The sequence below is a fragment of the Cyprinus carpio genome, chromosome B15, assembly GCF_018340385.1.
Source record: "Cyprinus carpio isolate SPL01 chromosome B15, ASM1834038v1, whole genome shotgun sequence".
NCBI lineage: Eukaryota > Metazoa > Chordata > Actinopteri > Cypriniformes > Cyprinidae > Cyprinus > Cyprinus carpio.
Genome location: NC_056611.1, coordinates 8,545,220 through 8,566,779, shown reverse-complemented (window position 1 = coordinate 8,566,779; position 21,560 = coordinate 8,545,220). Strand labels below are relative to the sequence as shown.

The 21,560-nt window shown below is 36.2% G+C and overlaps 2 protein-coding genes and 1 pseudogene across 6 annotated transcripts in view; 1 reads left to right on the top strand and 2 right to left on the bottom strand.

The window, feature by feature from the left end:
• The first annotated feature begins 4,076 nt into the window (after positions 1–4,076).
• On the top strand, positions 4,077–6,095 carry her13 (hairy-related 13). Its single transcript, XM_019086932.2, has 4 exons — positions 4,077–4,311; positions 4,399–4,485; positions 4,626–4,707; positions 4,799–6,095. Exons 1-4 carry the CDS (start codon positions 4,234–4,236, stop codon positions 5,230–5,232), a joined length of 681 nt encoding a protein of 226 aa, XP_018942477.1. The 5' UTR covers positions 4,077–4,233; the 3' UTR covers positions 5,233–6,095.
• Positions 6,096–9,120: 3,025 nt separating this feature from the next.
• On the bottom strand, positions 9,121–13,687 carry LOC109070352 (annotated as a pseudogene).
• The window catches only part of LOC109067915 (period circadian protein homolog 2-like), a 37,209-nt gene continuing 29,305 nt past the window's right edge, over positions 13,657–21,560 (bottom strand). For all 5 annotated transcript variants that reach the window (XM_042739112.1, XM_042739109.1, XM_042739108.1 and 2 more), the window contains one exon: positions 13,657–14,479. In XM_042739112.1, the coding sequence (XP_042595046.1) occupies positions 13,803–14,479 (677 nt within the window). In that variant the 3' untranslated portion in view covers positions 13,657–13,802. The remainder of the gene's footprint in view (positions 14,480–21,560) is intronic.

Sequence of the window (21,560 nt, the reverse complement as noted above, 5' to 3'; positions counted from 1 at the left end):
TGCTCGGTTTGAACTTCAGCAAGTCGTCTTTACATCTAGATGCCTAAATGCATTGAGTTGCTGCCATGTGATTGGCTTACTAGCAATTTGTGTTACCAAGCAATTGAACAGCTATACCTATTGGAGTGGCCAGTAAGTTAGTGTGTGTGTGTGTGTGTGTGTGTGTGTGTGTGTGTGTGTGTGTGTGTGTATATATATATGCTGATCTTTGGGTCTTTCTATCCATCAACGAATTTATTTTTTTTAAATGACAAACTTTTTTTAAATATTGAGGGAGGTAGGTAAGTTGGTCTGTATTTTGTGCTCTTTATTTCCATTTGAGGTTATTTAGTTTCAAAGAAAAGTTTTTGTTTATTGTTTTGGCCTTGCCTGCCCCTGAAATGATTCCTGTTTAAAGAAAATAAAAATTGTTTATTTGGCATCTCTCTGGTGTGATCTCAGTTCTCTTTTTCCTGTTATGGCTAACCCCTAGAGGTTGTAACATTATATATAAATATACAGTCAAGGCCAAAAATATTGGCCCCCTTGGTAAATATGATCAAAAAAGGCTGTGAAAATTCATCTGCATTGTTAATCCTTATGAGTAAAATATCTCTGAAGTATATTCCCATTCATATTCACAATTTTGAGCACTCCAGCATGATTATAAACATGAAATCATCCAGCTCTGGCTTCCTGTTTCACAGAAATATAAAGAGGAGGCAAAACAAAGCCCAAATTCCCTTAATCATCCATCACAATGAGAAAAACCAAAGAATATATTTCTGATGTACAGCAGAAGATAATTGAGCTTCACAAATTGGTGAAGTGGCTTTAAGAAAAGAGCTAAAGCAGATTTCCAATTTCCACCATCAGGGCAATAATTAAGAATTTCCAACCAACAGAAAATGTTACAAAACTGCCTGGAAGAGGACTTGTGTCTATTTCGTCCTAATGTGTGGTGAGAAGGAGAGTCCAAGGGTCACAGCTGGAGAATTGCAGAAAATAGTTGAGTCTCTGGTTCAGAAAACCTTTTAAAAAAATTGTCAAACAGAACCTACATCAACACGTGTTGTTTGGGAGGGTTACAAGAAAAATTCTCCTAGCTCATTCAAAAAAAAAACTAAAGCATATTCAGTTATCAGCCATGACTGGAACTTTAAATAGGAATAGCTTCTATGATCAAATGAAACTAAAAAATGAGCTTTTTAGCCGCAAACACTCAAGATGGGTTTGGTGAACACAGAGAAAAAAAGTACCCCATGTGTACAATGAAATATACTGCTATATTTTTTTATGTTGTGGGCCTATATTTCTGCTGGAGGTCCTGGACATCTTGTTTAGATACATGGCATCATGGATTCTATCAAATACCAACAGATAAAAAATCAGTAAGTGACTGACTCTGTTAGAAATCTTATAATGGGCCATGTTTGGATCTTCCAACAGTACAATAACACAAACCTCAAAAACAACACAGAAATGGGTCACTGAGCTCAAAACCAAGCTTCTGCTATAGCGATTCCAGTCCTCTGACCTGAACCCTACGGAAAATGAGAGGAGTGAACTGAAGAGGAGAAGCACCAACATGGAGCTGGGAGTCTAAAGGGTCTGGAGTGATTCTGGATGAAGGAATGGTCTCTGATCTCTTGTCAGGTATTCTCTAACCTCATCAGGCATTATAGGATAAAATATAGGCCTGTTAAACTGGCAAATGGAGGTTTCAAAAAATATTGAATATAAGGGGGCTATTAATTGTGGCCAATGTGTATTAGAGAAAAACATTTATTTCATAATGATATTTCCCCCTATTTTAAATTCTTATTATCCAATGAAAGGATACATTTATGTGAATTTTTTATATAAAAGACCAAAAGGATTAACAATGCAGATGAATTTTCACAGCCTTTTTTGATCATATTTACCAAGGGGGCCAATATTTTTGGCCTCGACTGTATATATACTGTAACGATTAGTCCACTGAAGGCGAGTGTAGATGAACCTAAGTGCAGTTTATTTACAAAGGTGTAATCCAAAATGCAAACAATAAACAAAGATTTGACTTGAACAAACGTGAAGAGACTTGACTAGACTAGACTTGACTCGACGAGGCTTGAACAGACTTGGCATGAAACAGACTTGACTTGGCATGAAACAGACTAGACTCACCGACAGCAAGTTACAATCTTTAATACACGACAAGAGACAAAGGCAAAAACATGACTACTTATAGTAAACAATGATGGACACATGACATGAACAAACCAATGGGGAACAAGGCACATGGCTAAAACAACCAATGAGTAAACAGAACTGATAAATGACAAGAAAATAAACCAATCAGAACATGACACATACACAAGGCAGAGATACATGAGGGCAAGGGAAGCATGACACAAACAGCAAATCAAACAATAACAAAATAAAAGACATGAAAACATGAACATGAAACAAAACCCAAAACAGACCTTACATATACATACATACACACACAAACACACACGCACACACAAACATATATATAATTGCAGGCTTGGTGAGCAGAAGATAATTAAGCAAAAACACATTAAAACAGCTCAGTTACATATTTACTCTCCTTATAGATAATTCTGTTGGTTAATTAAGTGATAATTGTGCTTTAGAGATAAACAGCTGCTGTTAACAAGCAGAATCACTGAATGAAAGAGAAACACAAGAACTACAACTGACTTCAGCCACAGCCTTAGATGAAATCAACTGAAATACGTCATTGAATCTCTCAAGATCTGATTAAACAACTCCACAAACAGCATTGCCATCTTCACACATTACTAACAACACTGATGTTATTTCTGTCAGACCTCTACAGAAGATGTTATTGAGAATGAACAGACGTTTAGAAGTCTTTTTTTTTTTTTTACACTAACCATGATGGAGAAGTGAAAAAAAAAAAAAAAAAAAAACCCACCAAGGCAGAATTTGTAGTAGTGTTCATTGTTTTGCTGGTGACATAATAACCATTAAACATCAGATTCACTGATTTTATGTGGTGTCTATTCTCTTAAGACAATGTTATAACAGTACATGAGAACAAGCAGGCTGCTATGAAAGATTGTAAAAAAAAAAAAAAAAAAAAAAAAACTGTGATGTGCTATGAAACACAATAATCAGCGTATGAATCTCATCAATGGTGACAATCAACAACAACAAAAAATTATAAACAAACAGATAAACTTTGAACATCACAAAACACACTACTAAAACTCAACTCGACACAAATATATTATTATTATTATTATTAACAAATGAAAATAAATACTTCATGCGCATGTGCTCACACACGCTCACACATCAGAATAAATAATGAATCATGTAACAATCCCAAAAATCTTACGGGTACAAAACAGGCTTAGTTTTCTTCATGCAAAATGCTATTTTGTTTATTATTATTATTAGTATTATTTTAGACTGAAAAGGACATATTTTCGTTACAGTAATGAATGTAATTGAATTTTGCCTATTCTGTAGTCAGTAGAGAGGCCCATCAGGCGCCAGTTGGGCACCTGTCGCTCACCCACCCCCTCCCTCTCATTACTCAGTTCTATTCAACCCTGACTGCAGCGTGCAGCTGCCAACTGACGGCATTACCTTACACCCACACGACCCTCGACCTCTCTGAGCACAACCCAATTTTGAACAGATTTCTCACGACCGTATACAAACGTTTTTATGTAAAGTAACAGTAGTGTTAATATTATTAGTAGTAGATGATAAGCTATAGTTGAAAGAACGCAGCTACCAACAAGTGCCAAAAGACAGTAAACCATCACACACACACACACACACACACACACACACACACACACACACACACACACACACACACACACACACACACACACACACACACACACATATACAAGACTCACAAGAAAAGTAAAAGTGGAATGTAGAAGTGGAATGTAAATATACCTACATACCTAGATATAAACAAAAAGAAATAAATTTAGCAGCTTCACTTGGGTGCGCTCTCTGAGACAGAGACAAAAGCGCGCACGGTGATTGGCTGGAGTGAGCGCAGACTACCGCACGCGAATGTTTCATTCATTTGCAAATGAGCTACTATAAAGCCCTCACTCTAGCCTCACTCATAGATGAGCTGCCAGTCCCGTTTGGTTTGTTCACATTTGTGTATTTACTGTATATCTACTCTGCTTTATTTACGGACCAAACGGTTCTGGACGGCGGATCACTGACCAAGCCATCTAGTCCGGAATGTCACCCGCGGCTAGACTCAGAAATGGTTTCGATGTGGAGGAGGAAGCATTTTATCCCGCTAAAGGTGACAGAAAGGTAAAACCATTTTGCGTTGTCTATGAATGCCAAAAAAGGAAAAACAAGTCTGTGATATGTTTATTATATAATTTTCTGTTTCAATAGACTCGAAAACCAATAGTGGAGAAAAAGAGGCGAGCGCGCATTAATGAAAGTCTGCAGGATCTCAGGACACTACTTACAGATAACGATGTAAGTTTATCTCCTCTTTAGTGCCTGTACCATCTACTCTTTTAGTCAGTTGATAGATAGCCTAAATAGACGGACCTTACTTTGTAAATATAAACACATATTAAAGATGTTTAGACATATTTATTTACTTTTACAATCAGTTGCAGACAAAAATGGAGAATGCAGAGGTGCTTGAACTAACAGTAAAACGAGTTGAGAACATCCTACAGAACCGTTCTAAGGGTAAGATGACCCCAACCTCAGCTGCACTGCATATTTAGGCAATTAGTAACCATGAAAATAATTTGACACTCTTGTGTGTCTGGACTTCCAGAAGCTGAAGCTGTAAATCAAGAGGCCAGTGAGAGATTCGCAGCAGGTTATATCCAGTGCATGCATGAGGTGCACACCTTTGTGTCCACATGCCCAGGTATCGACACCACAGTGGCTGCAGAGTTGCTCAACCATCTGCTAGAGTGCATGCCATTAAATGAGGATCATCTTCAGGAGATGATCATAGAGCTCATATCAGAGCCTTCCTCCTCTAGTCGATCATGGCCAGCTGGAGAGGTGCTAAGTCCAGGAGGCCACAGTGTGTCCGACCTATTCTCAGCACTGTCCCCGTCCCCATCCCCATCCAATCCTTCTAGTGAGGACCTCTGCTCTGACCCAGAGGAGACAGAGATCGAAGCAAGTCCTGCATCAGCTGAGGACAGCCTGAACTCCTCCATCACCACACACTCTAAGTTTATGTGGCGGCCATGGTAGAAGTTTCTTCAAAGACCATGCATCTTTATTCATATTTCGGTTAATCCTGTATTGGAGCATGATGGAATTATTTTCTCATCTGATTTTCTTGAGAAAATGGCTGGAGATTTAGGATTTTATAAGCACAGGGTGATATAGTGGGATAAGACATCATCTTAAAGAAAACTATGGAATTCACAGTGACTTTAACATACCCCTGGATATTTTTTTCTTCTGAAACATGATGCCTCGAAGCATAAAATCTTATTTAGAAATGAATTTCAGATTGAACCGTCTTAAAAAGTGAACTGTAGTGGTGTATACTAGAGAATGAGAAATTGTTTTTAGTGGGCCAAAAGATTTGTTTTGTGTCTTTTGTAGAGTTAAACATATAGAAAGTCTCACTGAGAGACTGTCACATAGATAAAGTCCATGGCCATGTGTAGTAGCCATTAAAAAGTATGTTTTTATCGTTTATTTACTTTAGGGACTATAAATTTATATACATATAAATAATGCAAGTGTAACATCATTTAGTGTCAGTTCATGGTTTATAATTCATAGTTGTGCAGTATTGCAGTGCCCAGTTCAATTTGTTTAATGCTTTGTTTGTTTGTTAATCTGTAAATTTATTTAATTTGGACATTAAAAGCTTTCATGTCTATTTGTCAATGGGATAGGTGTGGACACACAGTAATTAACAGATTTGAAAATCTAAAATTTGTAATGAAAAGTTTGTCTATCTGAAGATTGTCTGAAGAAACAGAATCATTTATGGTGATAAAGTCGAGGATGCTGAAGGAAGGAAAGCATATATATACATTGTATACATTGTGGTTTGTAGTTACATATTAAATAATTACAGCTATATGGTTCATAATATATTTGAATAGTGCGTGTATATTAACTTTCTGTTTTTCTTGATATATTTCATATGTATACCAGTGACTTAAAGTGTCATCAAATATTTGATGCGGTCAGTTAAGATAAAATGTTGTCCATAGATTCTAAATCAAAGAAACTAATGGAAGACCAGAACACTTTAATAATCCTTAAAGTTTAAAAGATGCATAATACTGAGGAGAGGTTTTAGTCTGGTGTTTAATATTTAGTTATTTACTGAATTTATTCTAATTTATTCCACATTTGTTTATTTAAAACACAAATAAAGCTTATTTAACATTTGCATTCATCAGATGCATTAATAGAGGTTTGAATAGACAGAAAAAATTGAGCAGGGTGAGGGGGCAGATAACTGTGTGCTCGTTGAGAGAACAGATGGTGATGAAAACAAATCCCTTGTGACCAAGATGTTTTACGCCTTAACCAACTTGTTCATTTTTGAAAAAAAAAAAAAAAAAAAAAAAAAAAAAAAAAACAACAACTTAAGAATAAATAAATAATAATACATTTAAAAAGAGTCTCTCTCTGCCCTTTTTATGCCCCAAAGTGTTACTAATAATCATTACTGTAATTCTGAAAATTGAAATGCATATACCTAAGACAAAGTGCCAGCATGTTTTAAATAGATTAATCCTACTTTTATGAAAATTATAAAGCAGTCTTGAATCATGCATCAACAATCTGCCATAATTATTCTCAAATAGCTGTATATGGGTCGATGACAAATACAGTTACTCAAAAGGTTTTTTTTGTTTTTTTTTTTTTGAAAATCTTTGAATTAAATGCATATTTCAGCTGGAAAACATTTTTTTTTTTTTTTTTTTTTTTTTAAAATAAGTTTCATTTGTTAAATAACATTACAAAGTGTATGACTGTTTTTAACTTCACAACCCAAAAAATGTCAAGTGATATAACCAAATATTGTATATTGTATATTTATATTCTTGATTTTATTTCCAAGCATTTGTGCCACCATGACATTTGAGAATACCAATTGCTGGACAAAAGTTTATCTCAACAGCTTCATTAAATCTATGGTATTTGTGAAATTTGTTTATAGAAAAAAGTTTTAAACAAAATCATGCAACAGTATTTTATTTAGCATTTATTACAACTAAAGCTCCATTTTGAATAGTTTTCTTAGTTTTTTACATAATATGTGCAGATGGTTGTGACACATGACGTTTTGGAGGTTTGAGATACCAAAACATAAAATAATATTTATCATTTCAGTGTACTCAAAATGTATCCAAACTAAAAAGGTTTTATCGAATAAAGGGACACTTGTCATTTCAAATCATTTTAAAAGGCAATAATGTACTTATTGCCAGCACTTAGACACCAAAATATGCACGTCTTGTCATTGCCCATAGTCAAATCATATAATTAAATAATCAAAAAATTGTCAGTTCTTAAATTTAACTAACTACTATGTATGACAACATTTCCCCTTAATCTTGCATGTTTAAACCAAGTTATTGATTTTTATTTTAGGTCATGGAATTTTAGTTGATGCTACAACTATATAACAAAAGATCAGTGGATGTTACTGGCTTACATCATGATGCTTATCAGACAATTAAAACTGCTGACAGACAAGTGTAAATATCATATTTTTATTATTAAAAGATAGGAGTGACGTTTATCTCACTACATTTATGAAAAAAGAAAGATGAAAAATAGTCGCAAACCAAATGACATGCTTATAAAGACTATCAAACAAATTTGAATAAAAAAAATGTTACGCAGTCACCATTTTTTTCAACATTTCATTCAGTCTTTTGCTTCAATACTTCACAAATCAGAAACAGATGTAAAGCCAGTTCCAATTTTTCTGCTTCAACACTACTGGCCATGAAGTACACTCGGTAGTACAATGAATTTCAAATGATAGAAAAAGAGTATTTCAGGTATAGGAACAGCTTCAGACCTTTTACAGAATGCTACACATAAAGCTTGTTTCCTTCACTCAGAGAACTAGTGCCTTGACATCTTTGTTGAATGACTGCATTGTGACTAGAACATATGTAACCATGGAGCAAAAAAAACAATCATAAGTAGCACGGGTATATTTGTAGCAATAGCAACAAGACAAGTCACCTTTATTTATATAGCACTTTATACAAAACAGATTGTGTCAAAGCAACTGAACAACATTAATTAGGAAAACAGTGTGTCAATAATGCAAAATGACAGTTAAAGGCAGTTCATCAATGAATTCAGTGATGTCATCATTCAGCTCAATTCAGTTTAAATAATATCTGTGCAATCATTTGCAATCAAGTCAACCTTATCGCTGTAAATAACAATACATTGTATGGGTCAAAATTAGCCATTTTTCTTTTATGCCAAAAATCATTAGGATATTAAGTAAAGATCATGTTCTATGACGATATTGTGTAAATTTCCTACTGTAAATATCAAAACTTAATTTTTGATTTGTAATATGCACTGCTAAGGACTTCATTAAGACAACTTTAAAGGCGATTTTCTCAATATTTTGATTTTTTTTGCACCCTCAGATTCCAGATATTCAAATAGTTGTATCTCGGCCAAATATTATCCTATTTTAACAAACCATACATCAATGGAAAGCTTATTTATTCAGCTTTCAGGTATTATACATTTCAGAAAATGGAGCCTTATGACTGGTATTGTTGTTTAGACAAAAGAAGACATGAAAGAAAGGGGAAGAGAAAGGAAGAAAGATAAGCCCATGTTCAACTTTTTATGACTTACAAAAGACTTCTACAAAAATATTAGATTCCATGATTGCACATCCCTGAAGACATGCAACAAATACTTGCGGTCCTCTGACAAAATGACACAAGGGTCCTTGTAACACTGGTCACAACAGCTTTGGCAGCAGCTTATTTGGCTGGAATGGTCCCCAAATATACAGTATGGCAGTGTTTCATTTCCTGGTTTTGATTTTTAGCAAAATGCATTTGTATTGGCCCATATACTGTTGTGTTCATAATAGGACTTGTGTTCATAATGAAAAACTTACTTTTTGCATTTATTTATGATGCATTTCACTGTTAGCTGGTACAAACAGTCTGGCAATTTCTGCACAGAGCATCAATCCATTGAAGAAAACATTGCTGTAGCAACATATTCAAACAGTACAGATGAACTGGAAAAACAGACAGCGGTTCCATCCAATCAGAGTTTGCACATTTGAACAGCATCTTTGGGTTAATCAGTCAGCTATCTGCCAAACTTTTGTCTTTACACACACAGACACACACACAGACACACACACAGACACACACACACACACACATACACATAAATAAACACATTCATAATCTTTTAAAATGACAAAGGATATCAGGGTAGATACCCCCAGACAATTTTACTTTGTGTGTACAGGCGGGAACCTGAAAGGTCCTATTGCCCTCTGCTGGCTGAGATTAGTGGAAAGTTTTCAGATTATACAATAGGTTGCTCCTTCTCTTCCTGTGAATGAGACTCCTCCATCTTGTACCACTTTTCCTCCCAAAATGCCAAACTCCATATCGGGTAGGTCTTCTTCTAGCGGGGCAGAGACATCATTCTCGCAGTACATACACTCCTATACAAACACATGTAAGAGTCTTTCAGCTGTACTCTTACCATTCAGAAAACACAAGATACTGTAAGCACTGAAATGAAAATTCAAAAGTGACTGATTCATGGTGCTCTTCATAAGCATGAACTCTGTTAATGGTCACTCATTTGGACTGATAGCACCCTGCACGAGAAAATCTACAGCTTTAGATTCCACGGAAGTAATGACCTTAGTATGTTGTTAAGGGGAGCATACCTATGTTCCCAGGGTCCTATGTTTCCCAGATTTATATAACATACAGAGGAACACATGAAAAAGAGTCATATGTTACCGGGTCCTACTGTATGTTCCATAGATAGATATATCATGAATGATTAAAATATATAGATTGTGAATTAAAAAAATAAAAATAAAAAAATAAAAAAAGTCTCCACAATCTGCCTTACCAGATAGATCCTTAAAGGGTTAGTTCAGCCAAAATTAAAATTATGTCATTAATGACTCACCCTCATGTCGTTCCAAACCCGTAAGACCTCCGTTCATCTTCGGAACACAGTTTAAGATATTTTAGATTTAGTCCGAGAGCTTTCAGTCCCTCCATTGAAAATGTACAGTATGTACTGTATACTGTCCACGTCCAGAAAGGTAATAAAAACATCATCAAAGTAGTCCATGTGACATCAGAGGGTCCGTTGGAATTTATAGAAGCATCGAAAATACATTTTGGTCCAAAAATAACAAAAATTATGACTTTATTCCACTTTTTCTTCTCTTCCGGGTCTGTTGTGAGCGCGTTCACAATACTGTAGTGACGCCGCTGACGTACGACGCTGCTGACGTGTTTTCTTTGTTATTGGGCGCACCAGAAAAACACGTCAGCAGCGTCGTACGTCAAAAGTCACAGCAGTCGCGTTCACAACAGACCCGGAGAGAAGAAAGAAAAAACGGAATAAAGTTGTATTTTTTGTTATTTTTGGAACAAAATGTATTTTCGATGCTTCAATAAATTCTAACGGACCCTCTGATGTCACATGGACTACTTTGATGATGTTTTTATTACCTTTCTGGACGTGGACAGTACACTGTACATACATTTTCAATGGAGGGCCAGAAAGCTCTCGGACTAAATCTAAGATATCTTAAACTGTGTTCCGAAGATGAACGGAGGTCTTACGGGTTTGGAACGACATGAGGGTGAGTCATTAATGACATAATTTTAATTTTTGGCTGAACTAACCCTTTAATATTGTGCAAGAGTGCATATTCTATTGCAGTTGTATGGCTGTTTTAATTAATATTGTGCTTCAACTGTCCAGAACACACAAGGTTCAAAAAATGTAATTTGCATCTTTGTTCTAATTTTTAATAACAAAAATAAAATAAAGTGAAATAATATTTTGATATATCGCCCACTAGGTGTGGGCAATCTGTTGATTTTGCATTGTGCTTGAAGACTTAAAGCAAATTGTTGACTCATCTTAAAGTCTTACAGAGGTGTTTATTTAATCTGTATCTTTGTCCTACTGTGTTTATTTCTTTTATTGCTTGTCATTTGTTTCTTTGTTCTGACTGTTAATTTTACTTTACTAAGCTTGGAAACATTATTTATATTAGTTAGGCTGGTAGGGTTTAGTAGTTTATACTGCTCTTTTTTTTTGTTAGTAACTTGTATTAAAAAAAACAAAGTGTCAAGACTATGGATCATGAATCTGCCCGAAAACCAACCCCCTCCCCTCCCCCATATCCTCCACCTCTACTTTGTCCTGAATTTTTTTACATCATTTTTTCTTTTGTTTTGGGTTTAAATAGGGAAATTATTTTGGCTCAGTAATCAGATCCTGTCTGAAAAGATTTGTGATTTTTTTTTTCTATATCGCCCATCCCTAGAGTCACATACCATGACATTTATGGCATTGGGTAACGATCCTCTCCTCATCCAGGGGTGCTGATCGATCAGTTCTCTACGCTGTTCTGAAGAGAAACGGGGCTGGTTCTTCTGCATGCGCCTTAAACACTCCCGATCTTCCCCCAGAACCTTTTCCATATCCCTGTCCCAAAACACCAACACTCTTACAACAGAGCTTGTTTTTTAAAAGTCCAAATGAAATCAAAATCCACATTTACTTTGCACACTGCTAGTCTTGGGGTGAAATTAATGCACTGAAAAAAAAAAAAAAAAGCTTGTCTTGATAATCTTCAATCAAAATCAAAAATTTTGCCATTTGTTCTCTGATGACATCAGTTTGATGACTTGGGTAAAGTATCCTTAATCATTCCCTTCAAACCATTAGTTTGCTGTGAGAAAGATGGCAGCGATGTGCACTAAAATAAAACCCTGCCCTCTGTTCAATATTCTGTTTCAGTTGGAAGTATGTCAATACCGAAGAAAAGTGAGAGCAACGTCTGGTTCAGATAGACTTCAAGCACTCACAATGCAGAGCTTTAAAAGCTCTTCTGCTGTATTAATTTACCTTGGAATTATCATTTACTCACTGATTGATCAGCTCAGTTACAATAAGCTCAGTCAAGTCCGTTCAATTAAAATGTGAATATGAGAATAAAAGCCTATATTAAATCTCTTCATATCATATAAATATAGTATCTCAATTCAAAAGACTTGGATTAAACCACTTGATTCATATAGATTTCTTTCACGATCCATTTATAAACTTTTCAAAGTTTGAATGTTTTTGAATGTCGAATGGATTATATTCATTTTTGTTTCATGGATGAACAAAAGTCTTATGGGTTTGGAATGACTTGAGGGTGAGTAAATAATGACAGAATTTTCATTTTTGGGTGAACTTTACCTTTAAACACAAAATTCCCTTTTCTCACAATACAGATAGAACTGACTCTCACCTTGATGGGACTTGATAGGTCATCATGACACAGTCATCATCATTGGCTGTAAATCTCCAAACAGGTTCTTGAAGAACATACTTAAAATCTTTCTCCTGTTCCTTATTATGTCTTTGCTCTTGTGACTGTTCTCTGAGGAGTCCACACTGCCAAAATACTTGCTTGTGTTGCTTCCTGCTCAGGAAGAGAAAATGCATACAAGTTTAGTTTTCTGAGCTGGTGCCATTATATATTATGATATATAATAACTCTGAACGGTATGACTAAGCTATAATAAAATACTGGATATCATGACACTGAAGCCACTAAGTCACCATATTGGAATTTCTACAGTAGTATCTTATTAAAAAAATTAAATAAAAAAATTAATCTGATTCAAAATCTAATGCCTGTCAGTCGCTGATACCCTCTGGTGATCAGTCATCTAGATTGACTTCACACAGGTGGTTAATTATTATAACTAACCAACTGCACATTATAAAACGAAAAGTGTTATGCGACTGCAACATGCTCAACAATTTTGGAACAAACTATACTTAATGGTGAATTAGCATAAAGGAAAGAGTTCTACACACAAGTACTTTATGGATTAAATTGTCTTGAGAGGTAACAACGGAAGAATAGTGGTCGAGACTGACAACTTTCAATCCAGTACTCTGTTGTTAGTAATTCCTTATGTAAGGCATGATGACAGACTGCATGTGTTAAGTATTTTTTTAGTATCAATGCGTTTGTTAATGTAAAGCATTAACTTGCGGTGACCTGTTCCACTATTAGTGTTGCAGTCATTGGAAGTGGAGCCAGTAAATGCTGACATGGCAGAGCCCATGCCAGAATGAGAGTCTTCCTGCAACAACAGGTCCAACACGCTGCTGGATGAGGACTGGTCATCACAGTGGCCACCGTTACCCAAACAAAATGCCTGGAAGAGTAGCCAGAGAAAATCAGGCAAAAGATGGAATTCATCAAGTTCATGATTTGCAAGGTGTGTGTGTGTTCAAAATTGTTAATATGTTTGTAGCCCTTTACCTGCTGTAAGTCATTTATCGCAGAAGCAGTGCTATTGATGGATGTGTTGTTTTTGTCCTGTACTAAACTGCAATTACCCTGGGTGCTGGACTGGGGTGCTGTGGTATGAGATTCCTGCTTTTCCTCCATCTGAAGCAAGTTTAGCTGCAATGGAGAACTACAGCGAGACTCAAAAACTTGGGGGGATTGAGAGGGTGGCAAAGGAGAAGGACGCTCTGTGGACTCAATGGCGGAGTGTTTTGGGTCAGATGCCATTCCATACTGAAAATGTGTCTGGGGTGTAAATGTTGGCTGCTGGGAAGTGAAGGAGGTATGGGTCTGAAAGCAATGGTGAGTACTGCAGCCTTGAGGGTTTTGAAGGTGCTGTGTGGTGCTGTAGGCTTGTTGCGGCTGAAATGCTTGTTGGCCGGTGTAGACTAGGCTGCAAGGGTTGCTGGGTATTGTAGGCTTGCTGGGTCTGAAAGAGTGCACTGTAGGCTTGCTGAGCATCAGCACAGAATGGAGAGCGAGGTGCTGTGCCTATCTGTGGCAACACAAAACCGGGCAAAAAAAATGCTACAACTGGTGTGGCTAATGGCGTAGGATATGTAGCCGTAGAGGGCGTGGCCTGAGTGTTCTTGGACTCTGCTACTCCTGTAGGGGCTTGGGGTGGGGCAACAGAGGGAACTACAGGGTAGAGAGGATATCCTGGAACCACATTTGTAAATGGAACTGAAAGCCCAGACTGCGATGTCTCGGAGGGGGACCAAGATGTCTGGTTTAAACCATGCAGAGGTGGAAGAGGTCTGTGCTGAGACGCAGCATTATCTGATGAATCAGGATGTTTTGTGCGTGCTTTCTTTGACTTTTTGGTGCGCCAGATTTTCTTGGTGGTGGCCTGTGTAACAGGGACACCTGCTCCTGCTTTGGATCTACAAGCTCCTATAGCCGCCAAAGGGGCAGAGAGAGAGTAAGGGACAGAGAGAGAGAGAGAGAGAGAGAGAGAGAGAGAGGAAAATTAGTGTAATGTAATGAGAATTCCATGGACTATTTAAAAAAAATATATATGAAAAAGGCATATTTGAGACTGTAAGGTGCCACCACTTGTCATTTTATGATACAGAAACATGCTCCCTTATGTCATTACATCAATGAAAGAGGGAGGGGATCATATGGGACTAGGATTGGGAATGGGGAACTGGATCTTATTTATTTATTTATTTTTACAATTCTAGGTTTTTTGAATGTCTGCAGCAAAATCTACAAATTTTATTTTGCTCTGGAATTGCATTTCTTCTCTAATGACATCAGTTTGATGGCTTGGGCAGAGAATCCTTAACCACTACCCTCCAACTGTCTGCAGCAAGGAAGAGATGGCACCCCACACTCTATTCAATATTCCAATTCAGTTGAAAGTACATCAATAAAAGTGAGAGCAACGTCTGGTTCACATATATTTTAAACATTCATAATGCTGAGCTTTTAAATCTTTATGTTGTGTTAATATACTTATTAATTATTTCCCGAAAAATTTAATCTGTTTATTACACATACAGTAACACATACAGACCTATGTGAAAACCAGGCTTTAGTATGACTATTTATATACAAATTAACGATGAGGTAATAATAATTGGTTCAAATAAAATATCAAAACCAATAAATTACATGATTGTATTGAATCATGTAATTCATGAACAACACTGTTAAAATACATAATGTAATATGCCTATACATAATATGAACATAACCAACTTAAGTCCATCATGTATTAAAACAAAGACATGCAGGGGGAGCCAACGGCCTGGTGATGTTTCACTTTACAGCATGATTTAAATCCATTCAATTTTTATATTTGGCCACATGCAGAAACTTTTATTTTGAAATCGCGATGTACAATACATGCCATAATTAGACATAGGTTGATGCATTCTCCTGTGCTGGCAAATTATTATAAATTATTTAAGTTACAAATATAGTGAGATAATGTTTTTCCAGATGACCGTTAATTCAAATTCACAGCATATACAGAGGAAGAGTTTAGCCCCTTTGACACATAGTCTTTACTGGTAAATTACCGGTAAGTTACCATTAGGAGATCATGTATGAACAGGATCTTTTAAAAAATCCCGGTAAATTTGTTCTGGCAATCATATCGTTCCTATGGAGATGAGATGATTACTTTGAACTGTTTACAAAGCTCCGCTGCTTTATTATTAGCTTTCCTGCGTAAATATGCACTAGGTGGATTTCTTTGACCATTGCCCCTCGCAGCTTTTTGTCGCACTTCTCCATTCATCAGGGCTACGACTCTGCAATTGGATACCATGATGCGCATCTGTTTATAAGAGCAAAACATTCTGATTGGCCAATAATGTTAGTTTGGTTGAGAGTTAAAGCTGCTCCTCTAATACCATTGGTAGGCGAACTCGTGGACTCAAAAGTGTTCTCAATCAACAAGATTTATTTTATTTTTTTTTAGTTTTGTGATTTTTTTGTAGTTAACGTGCTGCGTTAACATGAGACTCTTATCGGGCGATAAAAACAATATTGCCGTTAATCTATTCTCAAAGTTGGGTCGGGAGCTGGGTCTATACTACACAAGCTATGATGATTTCACCCTTGATGTTTTAGCGCGGATGTATTGGCTACCTAGCCGAATTGCACTGTAGGGAGCGAGAACGAGTCTTCGAACCTGTGTGTATGCCTACTGTAAAATTACCACATCAAACGTGACATGCTAACATGGATGCAGGCAGCTATGAAGCCGCCTAGGTTTGTATAATAAGCTGCTCAAACAAGCGGCAAAATATTTAAACACAACAATTAGCCTACTTTTCTTGTTAGGATATCGCAAATATTTAAAATTAAAACACCACTAGCAGAAACAGTCGACTCTCGTGCCTTTTGCATTTAAATCCTTATTACAAGCAATTGCACGGTTCATGAACTTTGTTTTTCTGCTTCCATAAAAGTGCATATATTATGTTGCCTCGTTTATCTGGTGCTCTTTTTCTTGTTTTAAACCAAGCCAAAAACCTATGTGTTGCATGTGAAACACAGTAGGCTTTAATTAGTATACATTATTGTGAAATTACTGCATTTCCGTGTCAATCCATGTTCATTTTCTACAGCGAACAATGCGCTATCACTTTAATTCAGCGCGTGCAGCACAGCAAAAATAGACTGGAACGCACTGACGGACCACAACCGCGTGAATGCTGGAATCCGTTAACATGGGTGCGTAAAAAAAAAAAAACGCAACTGCAGACGGAGTATGTGTGAAACAGGTGTAAGGTTGTATTCACCTTGTGCAATGCGGAATTAGTTTACTGTAGGAGTTCTTCCAGTCTCAAGTACCACCTAAACGCAAAGCATCCCTTAACTAATGCGGAAGATGCCGGGCAACACTTTGACAAATAATCAGTGCGCGAGGCAGCACAAAGCAAAACAATAGACTGCCGATTAATCTATTCCTCAAAGTTGGGTCCGGGAGCCTGGGTCTATACTACAACAAGCTATGATGATTTCACCTTGATGTTTTTAGCGCGGATGTATTGGCTACCCCTAGCCGAATTGCACTGTAGGGAGCGAGAACGAGTAGGAGTCGAACCTGTGTGTATGCCTACTGTAAAATTACCCCCACATCAAACGTGACATGCTAACATGGATGCAGGCAGCTATTGAAGCCGCCTAGGTTTTGTATATAAGCCGGTCAAACCGACAAGGTGGGCAACAAATATTTAAACAACAACAATTAGCCTACTTTTCTTGTTAGGATATCGCAAATATTTAAAATTAAAACACCACTAGCAGAAAAAGTCGACTCTCGTGCCTTTTGCATTTAAATCCTTATTACAAGCAATTGCACGGTTCATGAACTTTGTTTTTCTGCCTTCCATAAAAGTGCATATATTATGTTGCCCTAGTTTATCGGGGTGCTCTTTTTCTTGTTTTAAACCAAGCCAAAAACCTATGTGTTGCATGTGAAACACAGTAGGCTTTAATTAGTATACATTATTGTGAAATTACTGCATTTCCGTGTCACTCCATGTTCATTTTATACAGCGAACAATGCGCTATCACTTTAATTCACGCGTGCAGCACAGCAAAAATAGACTGGAAAACCCCGCACTGACGTACCACAACCGCGTAATGCTGGAATCGTTACATGGGTGCGTTAAAAAAAAAAAACGCAACTGCAGACGGAGTATGTGTGAAACAGGTGTAAGGTTGTATTCACCTTGTGCAATGCGGAATTAGTTTACTGTAGGATTCTTCCAGTCTCAAGTACCACCACCTAACGCAAAGCATCCCTTAACTAATGCGGAAGATGCCGGGCCTGCAAGCACTGATGTAGCGCAGGGCAAGAGTCGTTGTCAAACTACTATGTTTGAGTTTGAGTGCAACCGAGGCCAAGCCCGTCAGCACAGCTCTATCAGTACTAACAAGTACATCTTATTGAACATAATTTATTTTCATCTCCACTTATTATAGTAACAGCTTTCTCAAGCAGTTTGTGAGGCATTTTGGAAACAGGAGATGAGCCCCTGGTCTAATGCGCCCCCTAGCTTGAGAAACCCGTTCTCAAAGATTTACTTCAAATTAGCCATTTTAATCTAGATTAATCTAGATTAATTCCAAGATTACAGTGAGATTAATCTAGATTAAAAAAATTAATCTATGCCCAGCACTATTTTTTTTTAAATGCATGATTATTTTTTTTTTCTGCAGCCAACCGCTGCACGCCGGAAATCCGGCACGGTGCCAGAGAACTTTATACATAAATGTCCAAAAATTTACTCAAATCAATGAACAGCACTAATAAAGCCCCATTCTTACAGATCATTAACTAAAAAAAGTTGGTTTAGGGTTTAGTTACCCTTTAAGCCCTGTGATCAGCTCTGTTACAGTAAGGTCAGTAAGTCCATTCAATCAAAACTCTAATATGTTAATAAATGCCTATATCAGATATGTTCCTCATAAAGCAGTCATCTCATTTCAGAACCACTGGATTCATCTGGATTAATTTTACCTTTTTTTTTTAATGAACTTTTCAAAGTTTTGGTGGAATGGACTTTCAATTTAGGAACATAAATCTCTCAGGATTAGTAAAAACCCTTTACATTACACAAATTTTCCTCTCTGTCACTCTCTCTCTCTTTCTCAGTGAGCTTTTTGTATATATAAAGAGTCTGACAACAGCCATTGCTCCACAGAGATCTGATCTCATCCTCATCCAGTCTCTCTGGAATGACATGAAGAAACAGGAAAAAAACAAAGACGGACTAAATCCAGAAGAACCGTGGCAACGTCTACAACATTCTTTAAGAAACCTACCTTCAAAGCTACAATAGTTTTAAAAGTTTTAGGCACTTATAAATGCACTGTAAAAATGTTTTAAAGTGAGGATGCTTTCAAAAATAATATCATAAATAGATTGTATTTGTCAGTTAACTTCTATTAACCAAATCAAATTAACATTTGGTGTGATGATCCTTTGCGTATAAAACAGCTTTTGTCCTAGGTACTCTATACTAGCACAGTTTTTCAGGTAGCTTTGCAGGTAGGCTTCTTTCACTGTTCTTCTGTATTAGTCTTTGTCAGTTATGACTCTTCATGTCATTCCAGACAAAGTGGATGATGATGAGATATTTGTTTTTAGACTCCTTGTGCATACAAAAATCTCACTGGATTATTAAAGTTAATGGCAAAAGGAATGTTTGGAAATGTAAACATATTTCCTACTTACACACTACAGCAAAATATAGAAATAATCGAATAGAAATAGAACTACTTTTTTTATGGGTGAAAAAACTATTGGCCTAAGACGTAGATGTGTGTGTGTGTGTGTATATATATATATATATTCACTGCATTTATTTTATCAAAATTACAGTAATCCTGTTTTCTATTTTAATAAATACTGTTCAATTTAAAATGTTTTTTATTTCTTAATAATCCTTAAATTAATTGTTCATATTTGATTTGGTACTTAGAAAACCTTGAGTATTGATTATTATCAATGTTGAAAATAGTTGTGCTGCTTAATATTTTTGTGGAAACCATGATACATTTTTTTTCTGAATTCTTTGAATAGAATTTTCAAAAACATAGCATTTATTTGAATTAGAAATGGTATATTATATAGTATATTGTACAATACAGTCATAATCAACTGGAGCTGTTTGCTGTGTAACACTTAGCCTAATATGCTGTGGAGAGTACAAAAACAATATGGGAGAGATGGTTGCTTTACTCAATAAAGACATTTTTTTTTTTTTGTCATTTTTTTTTTTTGTAGATCAAAGTTGATATAAATTAATATGTGTTTTATAGTGTTTTATAAAATTTACAGCAAGCACAAAAATGTGAAGTGTTTGAGTATCTCTGTGGTTGTTTGGGTTGTCTTTTGGTAATGTGGATTGTATTTGAGTGATTTGAATTAGTCTCACCAGCAGAGGTGGAAAGAGTACAAAAATATTCTACTCAAGTAAAATTTCATTATTGTTGTGGTGGTTTTTTTTTTTGTGTAAGTAGTAGTAGTAGTAGTATAAATCTACTCAAGTAAAAGAAAATAGTAGCTCATTCAAAATTAAAAATTACTTTGTTACATTTTAACAGTGGGAGGGAGGCAAAAATGGGACAGGCCAAGGGTGTCAAACTCCATTCCTGGAGGGCCACAGTCCAGCACAGTTTAGATATAACCCTAATTAAACACATCTGATCCAGCTTCACTAATCATTTAGGCTTATTTGAAAACTACATGATATGTGCGCTGGACCCTAATTAGGTAGAAACTGAACTCTGCAGGGCTACGGCCCTCCAGGAACTGAATTTGACACCCCTGGGATAGGCCTATTAATCTCAAACTAGTTGTTTTTAATTAAAGGAAGTAGTTATGTAAAATAATAAGACATTTGGGCTGTTATCAACAATAAAATTCTTTTTAATGCAGAGGAAACACAGAAGCTTAATCGGAAGTGGCACTCAGATGTATTTACACACCGTTTAATGCAGGACATCAATAAATTTAACCTGCATTTACAAATGCATGAATAATGTTTTGATATACAAGACAAAATGTTGAATACTCATTTGAAATTGTAAGAAATTAATTATATATATATAAAAAAAATAAAAAAAAAATAAAAAGATACTTTAAATGTGAAATAAAAATGGCCAGTATGTGTCAGCAAGTCACTGTTAATAAGCGAGTCATTGCGATTGAACTGAATCATTTAAACGGTTGATTCATTCAGGAACAAAACACTGTCATGTTGCTCAGAGACGTAAAACTGTGCTTTCGTGGCTGTGTTTGGAATTTTTTTTTGTTGATAATATGAGACAAAACTACAGAATGACACATTTTATTATTGGGTGATTCAACACAAAGATGTTTTACCAGCTAAGAAGATCAGCTCTTTTAGGGTTTCATCTCTCTATCTGATGTTAGCATAAGTATTGGAACAGTTGCCTCACAGGTCTTTCTAAGTGTTCAGTTGTGTCCTATTGCATTACTTCTTCAGATATTAAAAGCAGGGAATGTGTCTTATCAGTTATATCCATTGCTTCGGAATTCTAAGTCTTGCATTCGATGACGACACAAAAACCAGGATGAAGACGAGGAAGCCGACTTCAAGCTTAAAGATGCTTGGATGCTTAAAGAAAAGAGGAAGTCAATTAGAACTATAGGAAAAACAAAGGGCATGAAGAAATCAAGAGTTTGGAAACTACCGGCGACATCAGCAACCAACGATGACCTGATCGGCTGAGAAAAACAACAGACAAATCATAAAAGCTGTGAAAATTAACCCTAAAATACATGTCTGTAAAATCACCAACAACCTCCAGAAAGCTGGGGTGATGCTCTGTCAATCTACAGTGCGCAGGAGAATTTGACACAGAATTACAGAAGCTACAAAGCAAGATGCAAACCTCTGATCAGCACCAAAAATAGAAAGGCAAGATTCTTCACAAATGTGAGCCAGTAGAGTTTTGGAAGTTGGAGTTGATGGACCAA